The sequence below is a fragment of the Parus major genome, chromosome 1A (genome assembly GCF_001522545.3).
Source record: "Parus major isolate Abel chromosome 1A, Parus_major1.1, whole genome shotgun sequence".
Taxonomy (NCBI): Eukaryota; Metazoa; Chordata; class Aves; order Passeriformes; family Paridae; genus Parus; species Parus major.
In genome coordinates, this window is record NC_031773.1 from 55,222,287 (window position 1) to 55,240,634 (window position 18,348).

The window sequence follows — 18,348 nt, forward strand, 5'->3', positions numbered from 1 at the left end:
TACATGAGCTTTTTCCAGAAGTCACCTCACTGTCTGATTAGCATATATGTCATATTTTAACATCTACTGAATTTTCAAGCATGTTCATTCATAGAAATAATATCATGTGAACTTTTCAGGTCAAGAAACTGTCACTCAGTACAGATTTGTCAAGTGTTTATCATGAACTGAAACGTATTTCTGATTAGGTGTGGGTGTTCTGTTGTAACAGAAGTGCTAAATAATAGTGATTGTACATCCAGCAAGTGCAAGTTCTTGTATGTGCAAACCTAGGTTTTTGCATGCTTGAACAAGGTGATTTTCAAACTTGACAGGCACATTTATGGATTTCTGAAAAACTTTACATTTTCAGCAGAAGAACTCTATTACTGAGTTCTGAAATACCTTTCTTTTAAGTGTTTGCTCACTCAAAAAATACAGTCAAATGATTTTAGATGTATAAAGCCTGTTAAATTAATGGAGTATAATAAAAAGTTAGTACATATAAAAGTTTATAAAAAAGAGTAGCAAAATAATCTTGGAACTATACTATCATGTGTATGTTGTACGTCATCATGTTAAAAAAAAATTAAAAGGATTGCATTGAATCCAATTAAAAAGCTGAGAAAGAGGAGAAAAGAATGGATCAAATGAGTTTTTTAACTAAACTTTTTCTTAATATTGCTCCAAAAATGCATCCACAGAAAGAAATTAGGTAAGTAATTGCTTTTTCCCTTGAAAAAAACCAACCCAAAGAAAACATTTATTGTTGGCTCAATAATTTCTTAAAAAATATTGGAAGTGGTGGTGATTCTTTAAGAAAAAATGTATAATTTTGTTACTTAAACATAAGAAGCCTAAAGAATTACATTTATTGATGAAGAAATTTTGCAGAGGAAGTTGCTGGCCACTTTATCCCTTACCAATATTCATATTCTTAAGCCCAGCACAGACAAAAGATGGTGAGGAAAGAGGTTTCTTGATGGGAGGGAGAGGAGAAGGGCCATGTCAGCAGGACTGTAAAATGCTGTGATCCAAAGCTGGGGACATGGGGTGCAGTACATGACTTAAATCTTAGTGAGCTTGTGCTCACCTGTGCAGTGTGAAAGTACCAAAAAAGCCAGGCTGTGCAAATACAATTCTTATTAAGTTGTGGTGCTGTTTCCAGCAAACAGCTTCAATAAAAATATTCAAAAATAACTCAGGCCTTTAGGAAAGGAGGCTTTTCTAACTGTTGTATAAGTACTACAGTATATTTTAAACCAGCCTTTTGCCACATTTGATTTTTCCCAAATTAGGGTAATGGGTGAGATGTGGGAGATATGTGGATCAGCAGAAAAAAAAAAAATCAGGATGGGAGCAAGGAACTTGCAACTTCTCCAAATTTCCAAACCAAAATATTTAAAAATAATAGTTTAATAAAGATATACATTGAGCAACATATTCCTTGACTTAAACTGTGCTAACTTTTTCCTTGGTGCTTCTGTGATGCCACTGAGAGCAACTTGTGAACCAGGCTCTAAGGATGGGTTATACTAAGTACATATCCTGTCTTTTGAGATAGTTAAGGAAACAATGGGGAAAAAATAATCTTTTTCACTAATTCTATTAATCACTGCTAAGGGAGTAAATATAATTTCTTAGGGCATGATTTTTAGAGTTAGATGTCCAGATGATTTTGCAGCCTGATTTCTCCTAGATGCAGAGCACCTATCAGTCAAGTTTAGACACAGAAGTCATTCACTATTGTTATTAACAATACCAAAAATAACACAACAGGGGGGCACAAACCAAGCCTTTGGTATTTGACAACAATTAAAATTTAAGAAAATGAGTCTTGAAATACCTTACTACCTATGATGAGACATACAGAATACTCATAGAGAACAGTAAAATAGATAAAAATACGTTGCTCATTGCTGAACACTTATGCTACATTTGATCATGAATTTGTTCACTTTTTGGATATTAGGTGCAAAAAAGTGCAAAGAATATTTAGTTAACTGTTACAGTACCACATTACAAAAATTATTTTCTGGGCCACAAAGGCCACTGTTGATATAATTCATATTAAGTAAATGCATACATAAAATATTTTTTCAATCTCCATATATATATATATGTATGTTTCTATATCAGCCTTGCAGAATAATGTTGAAAATGATCTAGGCCACAGAATCTTGTTAGGATAACAATGATGGGAGGGAAAAAAAGCCTCACAGAGGAGAGTTTGTTCTCCTATTAAAAAAATTATTCATCCAGAGCAAATGGAGGAATGAAATTCTGCAAGGCTGCTCTGTATTTGTGGTGATGAAAATACAATCTTAAGCAGGGAGGATCAGTGTTCAGCACTACCAATCCTCTCTGAGAGAAACCATTTCTGCCTTGAGGCCATGAATAACAACCTGAAACAGGCATTCAAACACTTGGGCTGGAACCTTTTTTTTTTCCCTTTTTTCTTTCTTTTTTTTTTTCCTTCTTTATTTGTTAAGACTGTCTGAGAGATTGTTTTTTATATTTATTTCCTTGCTTGCTGTGTTCATAGGCACAGGAGGCAAGGTATAAAAGCTGCCTCCTTCTGTGACTTAGATACGCCTGTAATGTTAAGACCAGTCCTGCTCGATTTTCTGGAGCAGTTAAGACACTTCAAGGTATTTTTGTCTGTCTTAGAGATTAGTCAGTGGCATGGAGGGACTGACTGGATCCTCAGGAACATATTCTCTGTCAGTCAGGCTAAACCAACTCAAAATGGTTCATCAGAAGTTTGCCAAAATGACCTTTTCCCTTTACATCCAGATTAATTCTCAACATTTCTGTCATTAATCATTAATCAATCTTCCTTTCGTGCTTTTCTCCTGAATGATACTTCTGTAAAAATGCTGCTTTGGAAAACGCTGTCTCCTCAGTTTTCTTTATATATATTGCAAAGATACAAAAAGTGCCACCACCCAACTTCTTCCTAATTACAGTCCAGCTTTCAAAACCTCAGATGCAATCATGTCGTCACAAAAAGAAAGGAAAAAGGAAAAAAGAAAGTAACTATCTGATTTATCTGATTGAGGTAAATTGCAGTGCTTAGAGATAAATCCACAAAGTAATATGTAGTTCTCTTCTGGTTTTTAAAATATCTGACTACAGCCAATAGATTTTTGCATTTTGTATTCTAATAAATGAGGTTACTTGTAAAACACATTTCAATTTCTTTCTCCATAGACTGACAGAAAACACATCTCAAATTCATATTTAGCATATATGTCTAGAGGCATTCAGCCAGCAACCAGAAACTAAATTTCATGTGTGCTGTGCACTCAGTCAAAATAACTTCAAAGAAATCTAAGTCTGTCACATTAAATCAAGAATCACAAAAACGTTGTGGGTAACTGAAATATCTGGTCAATTTTGTGAAGAGATAAATCACATTAAATCAATTCCTTTACTTCTGAGCATTCTGTCCTCTGCAGTTTGGCTCTTTGTAGAGATGCAGCTGTCATCATGAGTGCTGGGGGGGTTATAGCTGCATAGATCCAGTTCTCATACCTGTTTCATAAGGGCTGGACTAAAACCCACTGAAGTCAGTAGATCCTCCTCATTGGCTCCAGTGGGCTTTAAATCAGCCCTTCCTCCCTGCCCAAGGAATGGACTGATTTTCCAGATACTCAAAACATGACAACAGTTGGGTTTTTTAATGCAACATTCAGTTTGAAATGTGATCTTGCAAAGTCATAGAGGATTTAGTGCAATTTAGAAGGAATTTACTACATGAACTGTACCTAACTGTTTGCTTTCCTTCAAGACAATTAGGTGCTAAAAGCTGCAGTAGTTTTGAATTGCTTAAGGGATCTTTTTTTTCAGATTTCTTTGCCTATGAAAATGTACAGGCCCCATCAAAACACTGCTTGAATATGACACTGGACACATGCCAGAGGTAAAACAGGTGAATGAATTTGCACGAGGAAGGGTTATATTTGACTCGAGTCAACTTCATTCACACATTAACAAATTGTTATAAACTGCCATATAAGACTTAGAATAGGAAAGATGTATTTTGATAAAAAATTATGGATACAGTTCATCTGTGGAAGCCAAACCTTCTGTTCATGTAGATGTGAGCTACGAGGGAGCCTTGGGCACTGACCAGGATGAATCCATTCTCACTCCCTAGGGCGTAAGCGGTGGTTTGGGTGAGGAGCAGGATCCCTGGCTATCGAAACTGGTTGCTCGGCCAGGTAGCTGCAAGAAAAGTGTTATTTTTACAAATATCTTCATATCTGGCTGTGCATCATTCTCGTTTCAGAGGATGAGAGACTCTCTCAAAAAAGAATCCAGATCACATCTAGACCCTTTATAATATTTGGATCAAAGTTCTCTGGTGTCAAAGTCTCCAGAAGAACTAATAATGGAAAGAAAATTTCTGAAATGACTTTCTAAAAATGCCTCTGACACGTTTCACAGCAGTAGGTTTATTTCACCAACAGGGGTGGTGCCTCTGTCTCCTGACTTACATGAACCAGACAGAGCCATGAACCTCTAAAAGACACTTTTCTGTTGCCTTGACTCAGTTTTCTTTCTCCCACACTCTTCTTGGTGTTTTACTGGAACCTTGATATTATGCTTTTGCTACCTGGCACAGGACATGTTGTGCAACGATGTGCTATACAGAGTGGGGAAATCAAATGGCCTCAGGCAGAAACTAATTTTTCTACAGAGATTGCTTTTGTGTTGGGCTAAACTGTGCCCCTGCTGCTTCCTAAGGCTTCAATATGTGTCTTTCTGAGTCCAGAGCTGTGAGAATTTTGTGTACAGAACACCAGCAATGTGCGGCCACAGCAGATCTCAGAGGGAGTCCAAGCCCAGGGACTTGTAGACATAATCACCCCCTACATTTGAAAAAGCTTCCAGTAAGCATCTGTTGAATAACTCTGGAGGGAGCTGCTGGTATGTTGCCACAATTTAGCCTAATTTGCAGGCCAGTTCCAGATTAATGTTTTAGCAACAGCAGCTTGTGCTAAAGATTTTTGAATAGGAAATGATTGCTTTTGAAATTTTTGCAAATGATCTCCTCTAAGTAGCTGTAAGCTCTTTATCATAACCTCTGGAAATTTTAAATGTCTAAATGTAATCTTACAATGCCTTCAGAGCGTCATGGAAACTCTTGAAAAGGCTCTTTTAAGTGTTAGATAAACCCATGCAAATAGATTTAGGCTGTGCTAATGATCTTCTACCTGATCTATAGGTACTGCACCAATTTTCATGATTCTCAGAAGTCCGTAAATGTGAGGGACAAAAACATTCAGTATCAAGGAGAAAATTTTGCTACTTTTTACCTCTACTAATGGGTGCCAGTGAGTTATTGGTTTACGTGGGTAAGCCAACATTTCATTCCAATGATCTCTTCCAAGGCCTTCGGCATCAATTCCTGTCCGGCATACTCCAATGACCTCATTGTGCCCTACTCTGAGAATTGTAGAAAGAGAAAGAATTGATTTTTAATAAAAAATTGTTTTAATAACATCTGGTATACAATTCTGTTTACTGCTTTAGTGTGGCACAGAATGCAGGACCCAAGTTTTCACATCATTTATTACAGATATTAGTTTTGATGGTAGTATAGTAATATTAAACTCTGTAATGGTAACATCAAAAACCTCCAGCTACTACCAGAGTGCTTCTAGCAGCTATAAAAAAAGCAATGAAAACATAATCCTTGCCATTAAAAGGTTACAACCCAAAAGCCACAAGGACAGAAAAGGATCTTAATACACAAATTTATCTGAAGGAAAACATGCTTGAATTTTGTGGGAGAGGAAGGTGAAGGAAAATGGTGGGGAATACATTTCCTGCTGCAAATGCTTCAGACATAATTTCATAAACTATTTCTCAGCTCTAGCTGCTGTGATATTTGGAAGTTCAGTCAAAAATGTGAAGGTAAGAGTCTTAGTTGTAATAGGCCATACCTTAATATTTTGTGCTCCTCACAGTGCCATAAACTGGTTGAGGAACACCAGAAAGTGCAATTTTCTGTACCTTGACTCTGTGTACCTTAGAATAATGCTTTCCAATTTCCCCTTAGCAAGTGCTGGGAAAGGAGGAGCTGAGGGGGACTGAAAGTGTGCAAGCTGCTGTGCTCCTTCCCTGCTAATGGCACCGTGCTGCCACTCTCACATCTGACCGAGAATGTCTTCCTGGCAGAACCTGGAGAACAACCAGAAATCTGATGGCAAGGGAAAACAGTCTGAAGGGTGATGTTACTAAATTGGACTTTCACTGTTTATTTGTCCAGCAAACTCAAGTGCTCATTACTAATAGCACTTGAATGAAGCAGACTTGGCTCAGGCAGGATTCTGTCAGTCACTGTCTTGATCAACATGCAGTCCTTGAGCCACTCTATGCAGGAGTATCTTCCTGTCAATTCTCAGTGATGCTGTAGATAATTAGCATTAGACGTGTTATCAGTGAGGGCTGAACTCAAAGGTTACATATTGAAAGGTTATTTTAATGAATCAACCCAAGCATTAATTATGACTTAATTCAATGATGTAATTAGCATTTAATTCCTTTTTAGTCATTGAAATTTTCTTTAGTTTCAAATACCTGCTATTTAAATAAAAATTAGAGGTGTGAGGGACTTTTTTAAGCTAGAAGACATACCTGATTTATAAAGTTTGTACATAGTCCAGCCTGCAGAAATGGACAGGAATGTGTATCAGGGCTAGTGGCCTGAAAGAAAACTGAGCCATATTTCTTCCTCATCTCAGTTATTTATGATACAGATAAAATGCCATGCGCTCTAAAAGGTGTGGAAGCTTCAAACCTCTTCAGGACAAGGCTCCAAGGCTTTATCTTTTGTGATGCTGAAGCTGCTTGTAAGCTCAAGGGGGCAGAAAGCAGTGTCTTGCAGTGATCAGGAATTGTCTCAGTGGTCAGCAAATGAACTGTGCTTACCTGTCATAATCCATCACTGCAATGGAGAGGCTGACCTGGTCCACGTTCTCTGGAGGGATATCAAAGATGATGGCCTCATTATAAACAGGATTCAAGGTGTTCTTCTTTGTGGTTGTTTTCCGCTTTTTCAGTCTCCGTCCCTCGCACATCAGTGACACTTTGACATACGGATCTGAGTAACAGATATTCAGTTCATGCTTTAGGACCCAAAGCCATTCAAATGTGCAGCACTAAAACACTGTGGTAAGAATGTTATGTTGCTAAGGTAAAAAGTTGCAAAGGTTTGAGTGACCCTGGCAAACACTGCTTTCATCATGTTGTAAATGCAAAGGAAAGGTATGGGTTCTCCAGACAGCCTAGCTTCCAGACCATAGATAGGCAGTCCTTCTAAATGGGTCTGTAGCTATTCTCCTACTACTTCCATCCCACAGCCATGTTAGACACACAAATCCCAAGATGCTAATCATCCCCTTCCTGAACAGACTCTGCCTTGTTTAAAAAAAGTAGATTCACCTGATGCACCAGTTATATCCATTGCTTTGAGATTTCGACATTTGATGACTGTCAAAGTCATTCTCCCAGCAGTAGGCAAATAACAAAGGGAAAACATGATCTCACCCAAATCTATGCTTTCCTGAAAAAGAAAAGCAATTATTAGAAACCTGATCATACTACCAAAATTCAGTTCAGATCATGCAAAACTGTAATATTTTTTCCAAAATGGAAAGAGGCTTCCTTTGCAGCCTCAGATGCTTCTGAAGAGGTCACAAGCAATTTTCAAAAATTATTTCCATAAAGTACAGGAGGAGTAACAACAAAACTACATTTTAGAGAAAAGATCTTCAGTAACTAAACCGAGAAATTAAAACAAAACCAGAGACAAAGCTATCTGGATTTCTTTTTGTGTTGAATTCACACAAACAAAAAGGTGAAAAATAGAATGAAAATAGAATGTCAAGCTCTGCTCTTGAAAACACTCATGCTCCATCAGCCCCAATAGAAAAAATCTGATGATTTCTTCTGATCTGAAGAAATATAATGAGATCAGTCACATTTACATGATCTTTAGACACTGGAATTTATGTAGGAGAATAACTTCTCACAGGTATGTGTGTAAAAAGTTAATCCTGTCTAAGTGCTTCAAAAAGAAGAACATGCTTGTGGAAGTTGCTCTCTTTACTGCTCGCATTGTGTTTTGAGAGGTTGATCTGTTTCAGAAGAAAAGCAAAGTAAAGGAATAGCATAGCACCTACAGCTTTCTTGGTTCAACAAGAACATTTTGGAGGATAATATACTCAAAATGATAGATAGTTCTACATGAATGTAAATAATCCTCACAAAGAGACAGTTTCAATATTGAGACCATGTGCTAAGTACTCATGCAATAGGATGTTTACATACAGTTTAGATGCTACAATACTTGAGAGATGTAACCTAAGAAAGTTTCTACCAGTTCTTATTTTTTTCTTTTCTCGGTTATACAATGATCCCAACATTGCAAAAGTTTAGGTTTTGAGATATTTTTTATGTTCTAAATTGTTCCTGTTCTTCATTTTAAATACACCTTTGCGACCTCCCCACCCCACCAAAAATTGAAGAACTTAGATATGAGTTTGTAAGGGGCATGTAAGGAAGACACTCTGTAAAGCAGCCACCCTCAAGCATGCTCATGTGATCTCAAAGGACTTTTTTTTTTTTTTCACTAATACTAAAAAACTCATTTTTGACATCTCGGCTTCAATATTCTATCTGTCAAACCTACAGTTAAGGTGAGAGTAAAACCTTGCTTGAGAGCCACTGGATTTGTGGTACAGCTGTTCTAGTATTAGAAGGCAAGCATAATATATTTTTAAATGAAACATATTAAAATAATGATTGCCATGTAGATGACAAATACATTGTTTACAGTTAGACAAGTGTTTCTTGTTCACATTCTTCAGTTGCTTATATGAACAGTTTTATTGACTTCCTTCAGGCTAATACCCTGTCTAAACTGAAACAAGTATTTCACATCTTTCTTGAGTAAAGATGGACTTAATCACATGCTTTGGGGTGTGGGATTTTTTTGTATTTTGTCTTGTTATTGGTTTTTTTTTCTCCCTGCATTGCAGACTAGATTGAAGAATACAGTTTTGTATTAGCTTTAAAGTCTCTGTTGCAGTGGTAATAAAATATTGACTCTTGTATATGTTAGTCAATTCACATGTTCAGTCATTTTGGTGGGATTTTGTTTTGACAATTACTAGTTTGATAAGCATGTGAACGTGCACTGTGGGCAAATTTCATGCTTGTCAGAATTTCAGATTCCTCAGAATTTCAAAATGATTGAGCTCATTCAGTTCACACAGGACAATATAGAGCTATTTGACCTCTCCCTTTCTTTGCCACAAAGAGTGCAGAATTTTGTGCCACAAAGCAAATTACCAAACTCAATTTTCTATTTCAGAAAACAAATAAAACTTGAACAAATGAATGGTAATTCTTTCCACTAATTTGTTACAGCGGTAAGTGATGTTTTATATTTTACAGTTCTGACATATCTGAACACTGTTTCAAGCAGAGCATCTCTTACTGGCATTACTCACTGAGTTAAGAGTCTGATGGTTGTTTCTCATATCCATGTATCAAAAAGATCTCAGTCAAACAGATCTCACTCTTTTGTTTGAGAAGAAAATAAGAGTTCCCTGAGTTTCAGTGCTTCAGAGTTACCTGAGGTACCTATGTTAAGAAAGGCGATGAAGATGGGTTCCATCATGAAGCATCATGGGTAGCTCATAAAATGATCTCATTTTTTCTTCTTCAGAGAGATGGCTTGTGTAGGTGAATAGAGAAAAAATGATTTTTGAACATGGGAGTATGAACTTGTGTGTTCTATTATTTCTCTTTGAAGAGAAATTGGGTATACACGCAAAGGTTTGTGTAAGCTCAGCTGATAAAGCAGAATACAGACAGGACTATGTACTGTGACTTAAACAGTTTAAAAGTAACATTGCTCAAAATGCTTGCCAATCTCACTCTGTTGTTACTCTTCAGCACATTTTTGAGGGGCAGAGAAAAGCAGTTTCTTCTCTGAATATCTGCCAAGATTGGTGATCTTCCTTCACACGTGAGTGCAAATGTGTGAAGTTCCGAACATTCTTTTGAAGAATTAAGATTAAAATTATACCTATATATTATAGTGTAAGAAACTATGTACTGCATAAAATGTCTGAGATATCTCCATTTTCAGACATACATTTTATTGTTAATTTGAGCACTAGAGACTCATAAATTTGGGGCTGAAAACACAGATTCAGACCTAGATTATAAATATAGAACACTTTTTTTTGTTTGCTTTTTTTTAAGCTTATCATGACAGTCTTTGTTAATCACATTGATTAAGATGAGTAACATTTTTAAATTCCCTGGATCCTTAAACATTATCAATTTTAGTTGAGATTTAAATATAGGATTCAATTTAATTTAGAATCTCAGTGCTATGGAAAATTCATGTTTTTCTCATTTATTTTTTTCTGATTTATAATACACTAGCTAATCAAGTTGACACAAGTAATCTGACAGGAACCCTTCAGTAGAAGCAAACCTGAAGAAACCAAGGCAGAAACTGCCCCCAGCAATCACATCTGCACTACAGTGCACCTCAAACAAAACACAACTCACAAGACACAATCTTGTGGTTGTCACAACAGTGGTTGTCATTTGTGCATATTTTTAAACAATCCTCAGATTGCCTTACATGAATCACATATGTTCCAAAAACTGCGCATGACTTAGATAACTCCCATGACACTTCATCTCTTTCATAGACCTACTTTGAGATTTTCTTTTTCTTCTTGAACTAAATTTGGGTTTCAATTAACAGCTAGCTTTATGGATGCTTGTAATGATTGCCTCCCACTGGCTTCCAATAACAGATGCAGAAAAACCAGCATCGAGCACAGCTGCACTTATGCAAATGGAAGCATTTGTTGACACCTCATGTCTTTCCTTCACTTATTTCCCTTCTGTATCCACCAGCCATCACACAGTACTAAGGACCTGAAACAGTGGCCAGCACTTTACCATCTTCAGTTACTTTCATAGCTACCATTTTACCTCTATCCCATCCATTTTCTGGAATGGTGGGTCTAGAACAAAATAAAACAAAGAAAACAGTGGTCTCGCAGGCACATATCAGTTATTCTGATGAACTCTGTGGGTTTTGAGCTACAGAATGCAGATTTTTTTACAATAGCATAATTCTCTTCCCACATTAGTAACCACGTGAATGAATGTGCTAATAATATTTTTGCATTACTTCCATTAAGGATGGATCCATTAGGATCTGTTCACATTCTCTGCTTTGTGGGCTCTTGGGAAATTACTCCAGGAGTTGGCACAGTCAGAAATAAAAAGTTCCTTGTGCTGTTCTATTTGTTTCCATACCCAATGGACACCAGTGCTCTCATTTTCTCACATATGCTTGTAAAAATTGCATCATTTCTACAGAGGCTGTGGAAAAAAAGGGACGGGACACAAGGAGAAGTTTGGAGAACTTGTAGGGGAGCATCAATAAAACTGATTGAGGTTTTTGAACTGCTATTGCTGGAAAAAGCTTTTCTGACACTTACTCCAACTAATTTTCTCAGTTGTTTCCACCAAACTGATGAGATAACTTTTAACTAGGAACCTCCACAAGTTCAGTGGGGAAGATCCTTCTAGATTCAGGGTGGTTTCTACTCACATATCAACCCCCATAACTCTGAAACTGAACAGGAAAACTGTTTATTGACTATACTGATAGTCTAATAACTTTCACAGCCTCCCTCCTCTATGCCAACATCTTAACTGACTTCCTATGATAGCAGGAGGAAAGAGCTTATAGGAACCTGATATGTGAAAAAAACCCGTCCTTTCTGAGTCACAAGTGAACTTTAGACCATTTTTTTCACTGATGTTTGTTTCATTTTCTTTTCCACTGCTTTTCCAAGTTTTGAAATTAAAGCAAAATCTTTAAACAGCTACTTGCTATGTATTCTTACAATGATCTAGGTAAATGTTGCTGGAACTGGAAAATTTACATGCTTTTATTGTTACTAGCCTTCATTCATTTCCATGGTTAAAATAATAAGTATCTGCATAATGAATAGTGCAGCAGAAATTAGATTCCCTCAAAAGTTACTTATTTCTAGTTTATTTATCATTCAGATTATCATAATCCACAGTAACAATTTCAGTTCTTAATATCAATTTCAATATCTGGAACTACTTTCCTATTAATTGCTATTGGAATGACGTTCTAAGGACTGCATGTAAGAGTAGCATAACAAAAATACTAACAGCAACATGAATTCCATTTGTACTTGATTTCTAAACAAATTATTTGCAATAATATGCAAATTCATATTTGCATATTTGATATATATATCACTTTTCCTGATATATTTTTAGCAAGTGGCTGTAATAAATAATAATAATAGTTTTCTAGCTATCTAAGAAGGTATTCAGGCATTTGCTTTTTTAGACTTTTAGTTGTTTCCTTTAGTAACACTGAAAACTGTTTTTCTATATAGTATGCAAATTTAAAGAAAAATGCGTTGGCAGAGCTAGACCTTTGGATTACTTGAATATTTCAGGAAGATAATTCCCCCACAGCACAGATTTTCTCTGTTTAGAAACATATTATATATATTTCTCCTTTCCAATAAAAACTACTGACATTAAGCTTCAAGAATCAGGGATAAAATATAACAATGAGTGTTGGGAGTTGGATGGAGAGAGAAAGAAAATCTATCCCCTGAGAAAATTAGTTAAGAATGTATTAAGGTATTTCTGGTTTTGAGGCACATATCAAGACTTAAAAGAGTGATAGTAAAGAACAGGACAGAAATCTACCAGTCTGTTTTCTCATTTATGCATTTAGAATCCAATGGTACCCTTGCTATCACAGAAATTATTAAAAGTTCCGTGAGGCTCAAACTGGAGAGCTAATTCTACCACCTCTCGAGGGGATTTTCCTTTGGAAACCTTGTCCCCACAGCTAATATTTATTTTTGTCTTCTGTTATTCTTTGCATATCAAACCCAGCTCTTTCCTTCCTCTCAGCACCGGTTCCTGATTGAGCTGTTGCCCTGGGAAATGAATCAATTAAGTTTGTGTTTGTTCTTGCCTCTGTGGAAGACAGTATGGAAGCAGTGGGGCCTGGTGCTCTATAATGACTTTGACTTCTGCTTGCAGAAGGCTAATGCCTGTCTGAGCCTGTCACCCTGATTGCTCTGGGTAAGCTCTGCTGCAGATTGCAGCCCTGGTGGCAGAGGGAGGGCTCCTTGAGACTGCAGAATGCCCTCAGTAGCGCCCTGGAATGCTCCTGGGTGCTCCTTGTGCTGCTCCCTCCGTACAGAACCACCTGTCTTGTGCACTGGGGGGTTGTTACATCTTGCCAGGCAGCAAGGAAGCCCTTTCCTGCCTCAGAACAGCTGAGAACAGAGGTGCTTCTGTGAACAGACTGTGACAGGAGAACAAACCAAAATGTATATTGCCTCCTAGAGAAAGATGCTTTTGTGAAGCTGCAGTGCAATGTCTGAAAAGAGACTGCAGTGAGAAAGTCAGAGAGCTCTCAGGGCACAGCAGGGCAGGCAAGTCATGTACCTACAGCTGCCACAGCACTGTCTGGATGCAGAGATGTTAAAATCCCTTGAGGAAACCATGCCCTTCATTCACCTAATACTTATTACTTTTAGGGTAGAGTGAAAGTAGCAGTTTGCCCCTAGAAAATAAAAATATTCAAATAATTTTTTGTTTCAAATGAAGAGAAACATTAAATAATAATGATAATGATAATGATAATGATAATTATAATGATAATGATAATGACAATAATAATAATAATAATAATAACAACAACAACAATAATACTAGTAGAAAACTTTCCTGCTTTCAGTAACTGGACAGAAACTCACCCTTTTCTCCATTGTCTTTTCTAGTTATCAAATGGACCTAAAGCAGTTCCAAACATAAATTGTCCAAAATGTTTCCTCTAAAGAATGATGCACAGTATTCTCTCACCTGCTCAGCAGGAGCACTGGTCACATGGATCCCTTTTATCACTGGCCCTGAGCAGAAATGACAAGTGCCAGCAGTTCTTGGCTTAGAAGGAGCTGTTCCCATTACAGAGATGATAAATGTTCCTACTCTGACAAGCCCTGAGTCTTTCACACTTGTTTAAGTTCCTGTTGAACCTTTCAGGTGCATTTCCAGAAACTTTCATAAGTCTTAGTGCATTCTGATGAAGATGGGTAGCTGTAGGGCTTAGCCCACTACATTGCTGGTGATAAAACTTTTCCTCGCAGTGCTGCTCTTTGAACACTCAGAGAAACAGGACAATCCTTAAAATGTGGCCTCAAGGCTGGGCTACAAAAGACATCTCTGTCATCTCTCTGCCACAGTTGCCTTACTCAGGGAGAGGTCTAAGGCTTTGTCCATCTACAAAACAGGGGAAATGGAGAAAAACAAAGCAAACATGGGTGAAATTCAGAGGTGGGTTCATTCTTGTTTGATGAGGAAATTGGAAGAATCTGTTTTCATAACAGAGGCCAGCAGCCAGCAGAATTACCTGTTATTTCCTACTCTGGCAAGTGTTTGATATAAATGAACTGAGACAAATGTTACTGTCCTACTTATTTTAAATAGATATATTTAAGCACTTCTGTCTTTCCCAGTGACTCTATTAATTGTATTCCAATTGCCATCATGCACCACAGACATAGCATGAAGACTACATCCTTACAAAATCTGCTTTTGCATTCTACTTCACAAATGAGCAAACTGCAGCACTGAAAGGCCTCGTGTTGGGGAGCTAAATAATAATCAAGTTCCATCTGTCTACATGAGATAATTCTAGAGGCTACAAGTACTTGACAGTTTGATGACTAAGATCCCCAAGAGACTACCACTGCTGGAAATGGAAATGGCTTTCCTCTAAATTCTGAGCTTTAATTTTTTCCCCCCAACTGCATGGTTTCCTATAATCGGTTATTCTAACAGACTTCACAGGATACCTTCAGAAAAAAAAAATAAAAAAAAATCTCTGACAGTCACTTGCCAATTTTTGTAGGCAACAGCATTAGAGGAAGTTTCCAAAGCAGGTGATAACTATTAAAATACTTTTAAAAGTATTATAGGAACTTAATAAATGTTTACATGCAGATATTGTTGGATCACCAGCAGTGGACTTCTTGTGTAGAAAATTTTAACACACTGAATATTAGAAGTGCTTGTTAGCAATTAAAAAAAAAAGGGTTGTTTTTTTTTTTTTAAAGTATGCAGTATATTTTGGTAGTAACAAAACCTCAGAAATATATGAAAAACTTACAAGCACTTGACAGAAACAGAAGTCTCATGTGTTGATTAACAATCCATTTGATATTATTTGTTTGCCTTTAATGTTATGAATTATTTTTCTCAAGTGTAGTGAAAATTACAGTGTTCCAATATACTGAACAACCTTCACAGGTAGTCTAAAGCTGCCTCTTGATTTTTTTCTTTTATTGTTCTTTTAATTAATAAGGTGAGCAGAAGCAAATGATGGATTATTAATTGAAAATTCAATCACTTGTACAAGCAAAATTTGGGAATATATCAGGTATGTAAGATACTTTTCCTACACTACTGATTTTGCTCTAAATTTACGTTAATAATCTAACATTAAGAAATGAATATACTTTAGCACATAAAACACGTACATCTTACATATTATAAAACATGGTATGTTTTCAACATCATATATAACAGAGAGACAATGGCATGAATGCAAAAATAGAGGTAAAAATACAAACTAAAAAATGTGAATAAATATCTTCATCTGAAAACAATGAGAATAAAAATGAGAGTGTGTGTGTGTGTGTGTGGGCCAATCCTGCACTTCCATAGAATAATTTCAAATGATTATTAGGAGCAAAGAAAGTGTATTAAAACTGTAGATTCACACAGAGCTATTTGGTTTAGAGCCAAAAGGACTCAGTGCAACCATCCAGTCTGATTTTCCCAGACTGTATTTCCTGTACCAAATAAAAATTCTATATGCAAGCAATTATTTTTAAATTTTAATTATATTTGTGCAAGCAAATATTTTAAAAGTTATGTTAACTGCTGACAAAGAGTTGTTGCATAATAAAGACTGTCCTGATCTCCTGTGGAAATTTCCTTCACAGGCAAAATGCTGCAATCCATTTTCTTGGTAAATCTCTCTAGTAATGTTTAAGACTGCAAAGTTTGGTGTCACAAGAATAGATTCTTTTCACTCTGGTGATAGGAATGTTTTTTACCCTCCTTTTAACTTCTGAGTAGAAAATTCTTGACTGTGGAAGAGAGGTAAAAGTTTCAGAGCTGAGGAGAGTCTGCTTTCACTGTTTTTTATCAAGTTTTGGACTAATTTTTTGATCTATCACTTCTACCATTTTCCACATCTGTCGTTTAGCAACAACACAAAAAGACCATTGGGTGTAGGAACCATGTCTGAGCAGAGACAAAAAAACTTCCCAGAGCATACAGCAAAACAGAGAGAAGGTGAAGAGGTAAAAAGCATGAGAGAAATGAAATTTGCAGAGTAACATCTTGGCTACTGGGTGGGTAGGGCCTTTTCCACTCACACAGCCTGCCTGATTTGCAGATTCCTTACCAACACCAAAGCATTCTTGCTCTGATTAGAATTATTTTCCATCAATTCTAGAACCAGCTGGATCTTTCTTTTTCAAGGCTTATCCAAATTCAGTTGATTCTGGCCAACAATAGTAATTTAAATACGACTTAGTGTCTTTGGTAGATTTTATATATAAAATATATAAAATATAATATATCTTATAATAATATAATATATAAAATATATCTATATATTTTATATCTGTTTAAGACGGTATGTCCTCACTGATTGACATCTCACACAGTGTTTATTCCTGTGGAGGTCTGGCTCTCTCAATTTACAGTTTCTGAAATGACAGAACTAGAAGCCTGTATTACTACTACGTAAAATAGCTTAAGTAAAACATAAAGCAGCACAGTGCACATATAGTTACTGGACATCTTCTAGGAAGGCTTCATTTTTCCAGGAAAAAAAATCAATTGCCAGTTTCTTACATAATTTTCTGAGAACAGGGTAAGGCTTGTGAAAGCTGATGAGGTTACCCAGCACTCGAAGACATCTCAATTTTATGTGGCTATTGTTATTGATGGTCGAAGTGGAGACAACCTTTTCATACACATGCAGTACTTTAAACTATACTGACTGAAAGGCTGAAATCCAAAAACCTCGTGCTTTCTCTTAGCTTGACACAGAGAAAACACCAGCAGAGTGAGTTAGGCACTAAAACTGCATGCACTAACCCTTAGTGAGGAAGAAACTTGAACTGGGATCCAATATCAAGATTAGCAACCATTTTCATCCATATGTGTATTAGTATCAACTCCAAATGCATAATCTGGTACGGCATTTCAATCTGCTCAAAACCAGTGATGAACAGTCCAGATATTCTTATTTGTTGAAACTGTTCTAGTTACCAGTTAAAGATCTCATAGATGCACCTGCTCCAAGTGACCAGTGAGCTTTTAAGTAATTACTAAAGTATTAAACACAATATCAAAGCTAGAAGAAATTTTTAAGAATCGTTATTTGCACTATTATCCAAAGACCTTAAACAAAGATTCAAATTTAAGCTTGAGAACACAATTCTTAAATTAACCTGAAATATAAGCTTGATCAAGCTAAGCACACACAGATGAAGATTTCTGGAGGTGTGCTGAAGTCTGGAGAAGTTTTGTAGGCCCAGAAAAATAAATATAATAAATAACTGCTGTTGTGAATTCACATTTGAAAACTGCCTCCATTACTCTATACTCTGGTATTTCTCCTTTCTCAGGGATCACAATGCTCATGCTCAAATTGGTGAGGCCATGTTGGTGCTCCTTATGCTTCTAATGATGCAGACCTAGACCTGCCTGCCTAGTAGGTAGGAGCATCATTAAAGCATTTGATGAAAAAGGCATGGGAAGCCTCTGGCTGCAGAGCAGGGATGATGAGAAGCTTCTGTCACTTATGTGTAGTCCCGGTCTGTCCTCTGTTCACCCCCGTGTGGAAATCCGGCCTTTGCTGAAACCCTGGCATGAGTCACACTGTTTGGGTACACCCACAGAACCAGGGATGGCAAAACTTCTATATAAATAGCATGCCAGTTAAAAAGAAACTGAAACCAAATCCAAAACCAAAACAAACACCCTACACCTCACTATTTTAACTGGGGTTTTTTTCCCCTTTCAAATCCCAGCCAGGGAGGATGAGTTTGGAAGTCAAGGCTAATAAAGCAATATCTGGAGGCTGCTGTTCTCTGGTAACCTGCCATTCATCCTGTCACCCATGCACAGACCTCCTCCTCTTGCTTGCAACAATAAACTAATTAA

General features: G+C 36.8%; 1 protein-coding gene across 1 annotated transcript in view; it reads right to left on the bottom strand.

Moving 5' to 3' along the window:
- Positions 1–753: 753 nt before the first annotated feature.
- The window catches only part of SYT10 (synaptotagmin 10), a 37,167-nt gene continuing 19,572 nt past the window's right edge, over positions 754–18,348 (bottom strand). Inside the window, exons 4-7 of the mRNA XM_015626940.3 lie at positions 7,435–7,555; positions 6,922–7,093; positions 5,304–5,433; positions 754–4,209 (exon numbers count right to left, since the gene is read on the bottom strand). Coding sequence (XP_015482426.1) covers positions 4,138–4,209; positions 5,304–5,433; positions 6,922–7,093; positions 7,435–7,555 — 495 coding nt within the window. The 3' untranslated portion in view covers positions 754–4,137. The remainder of the gene's footprint in view (positions 4,210–5,303; positions 5,434–6,921; positions 7,094–7,434; positions 7,556–18,348) is intronic.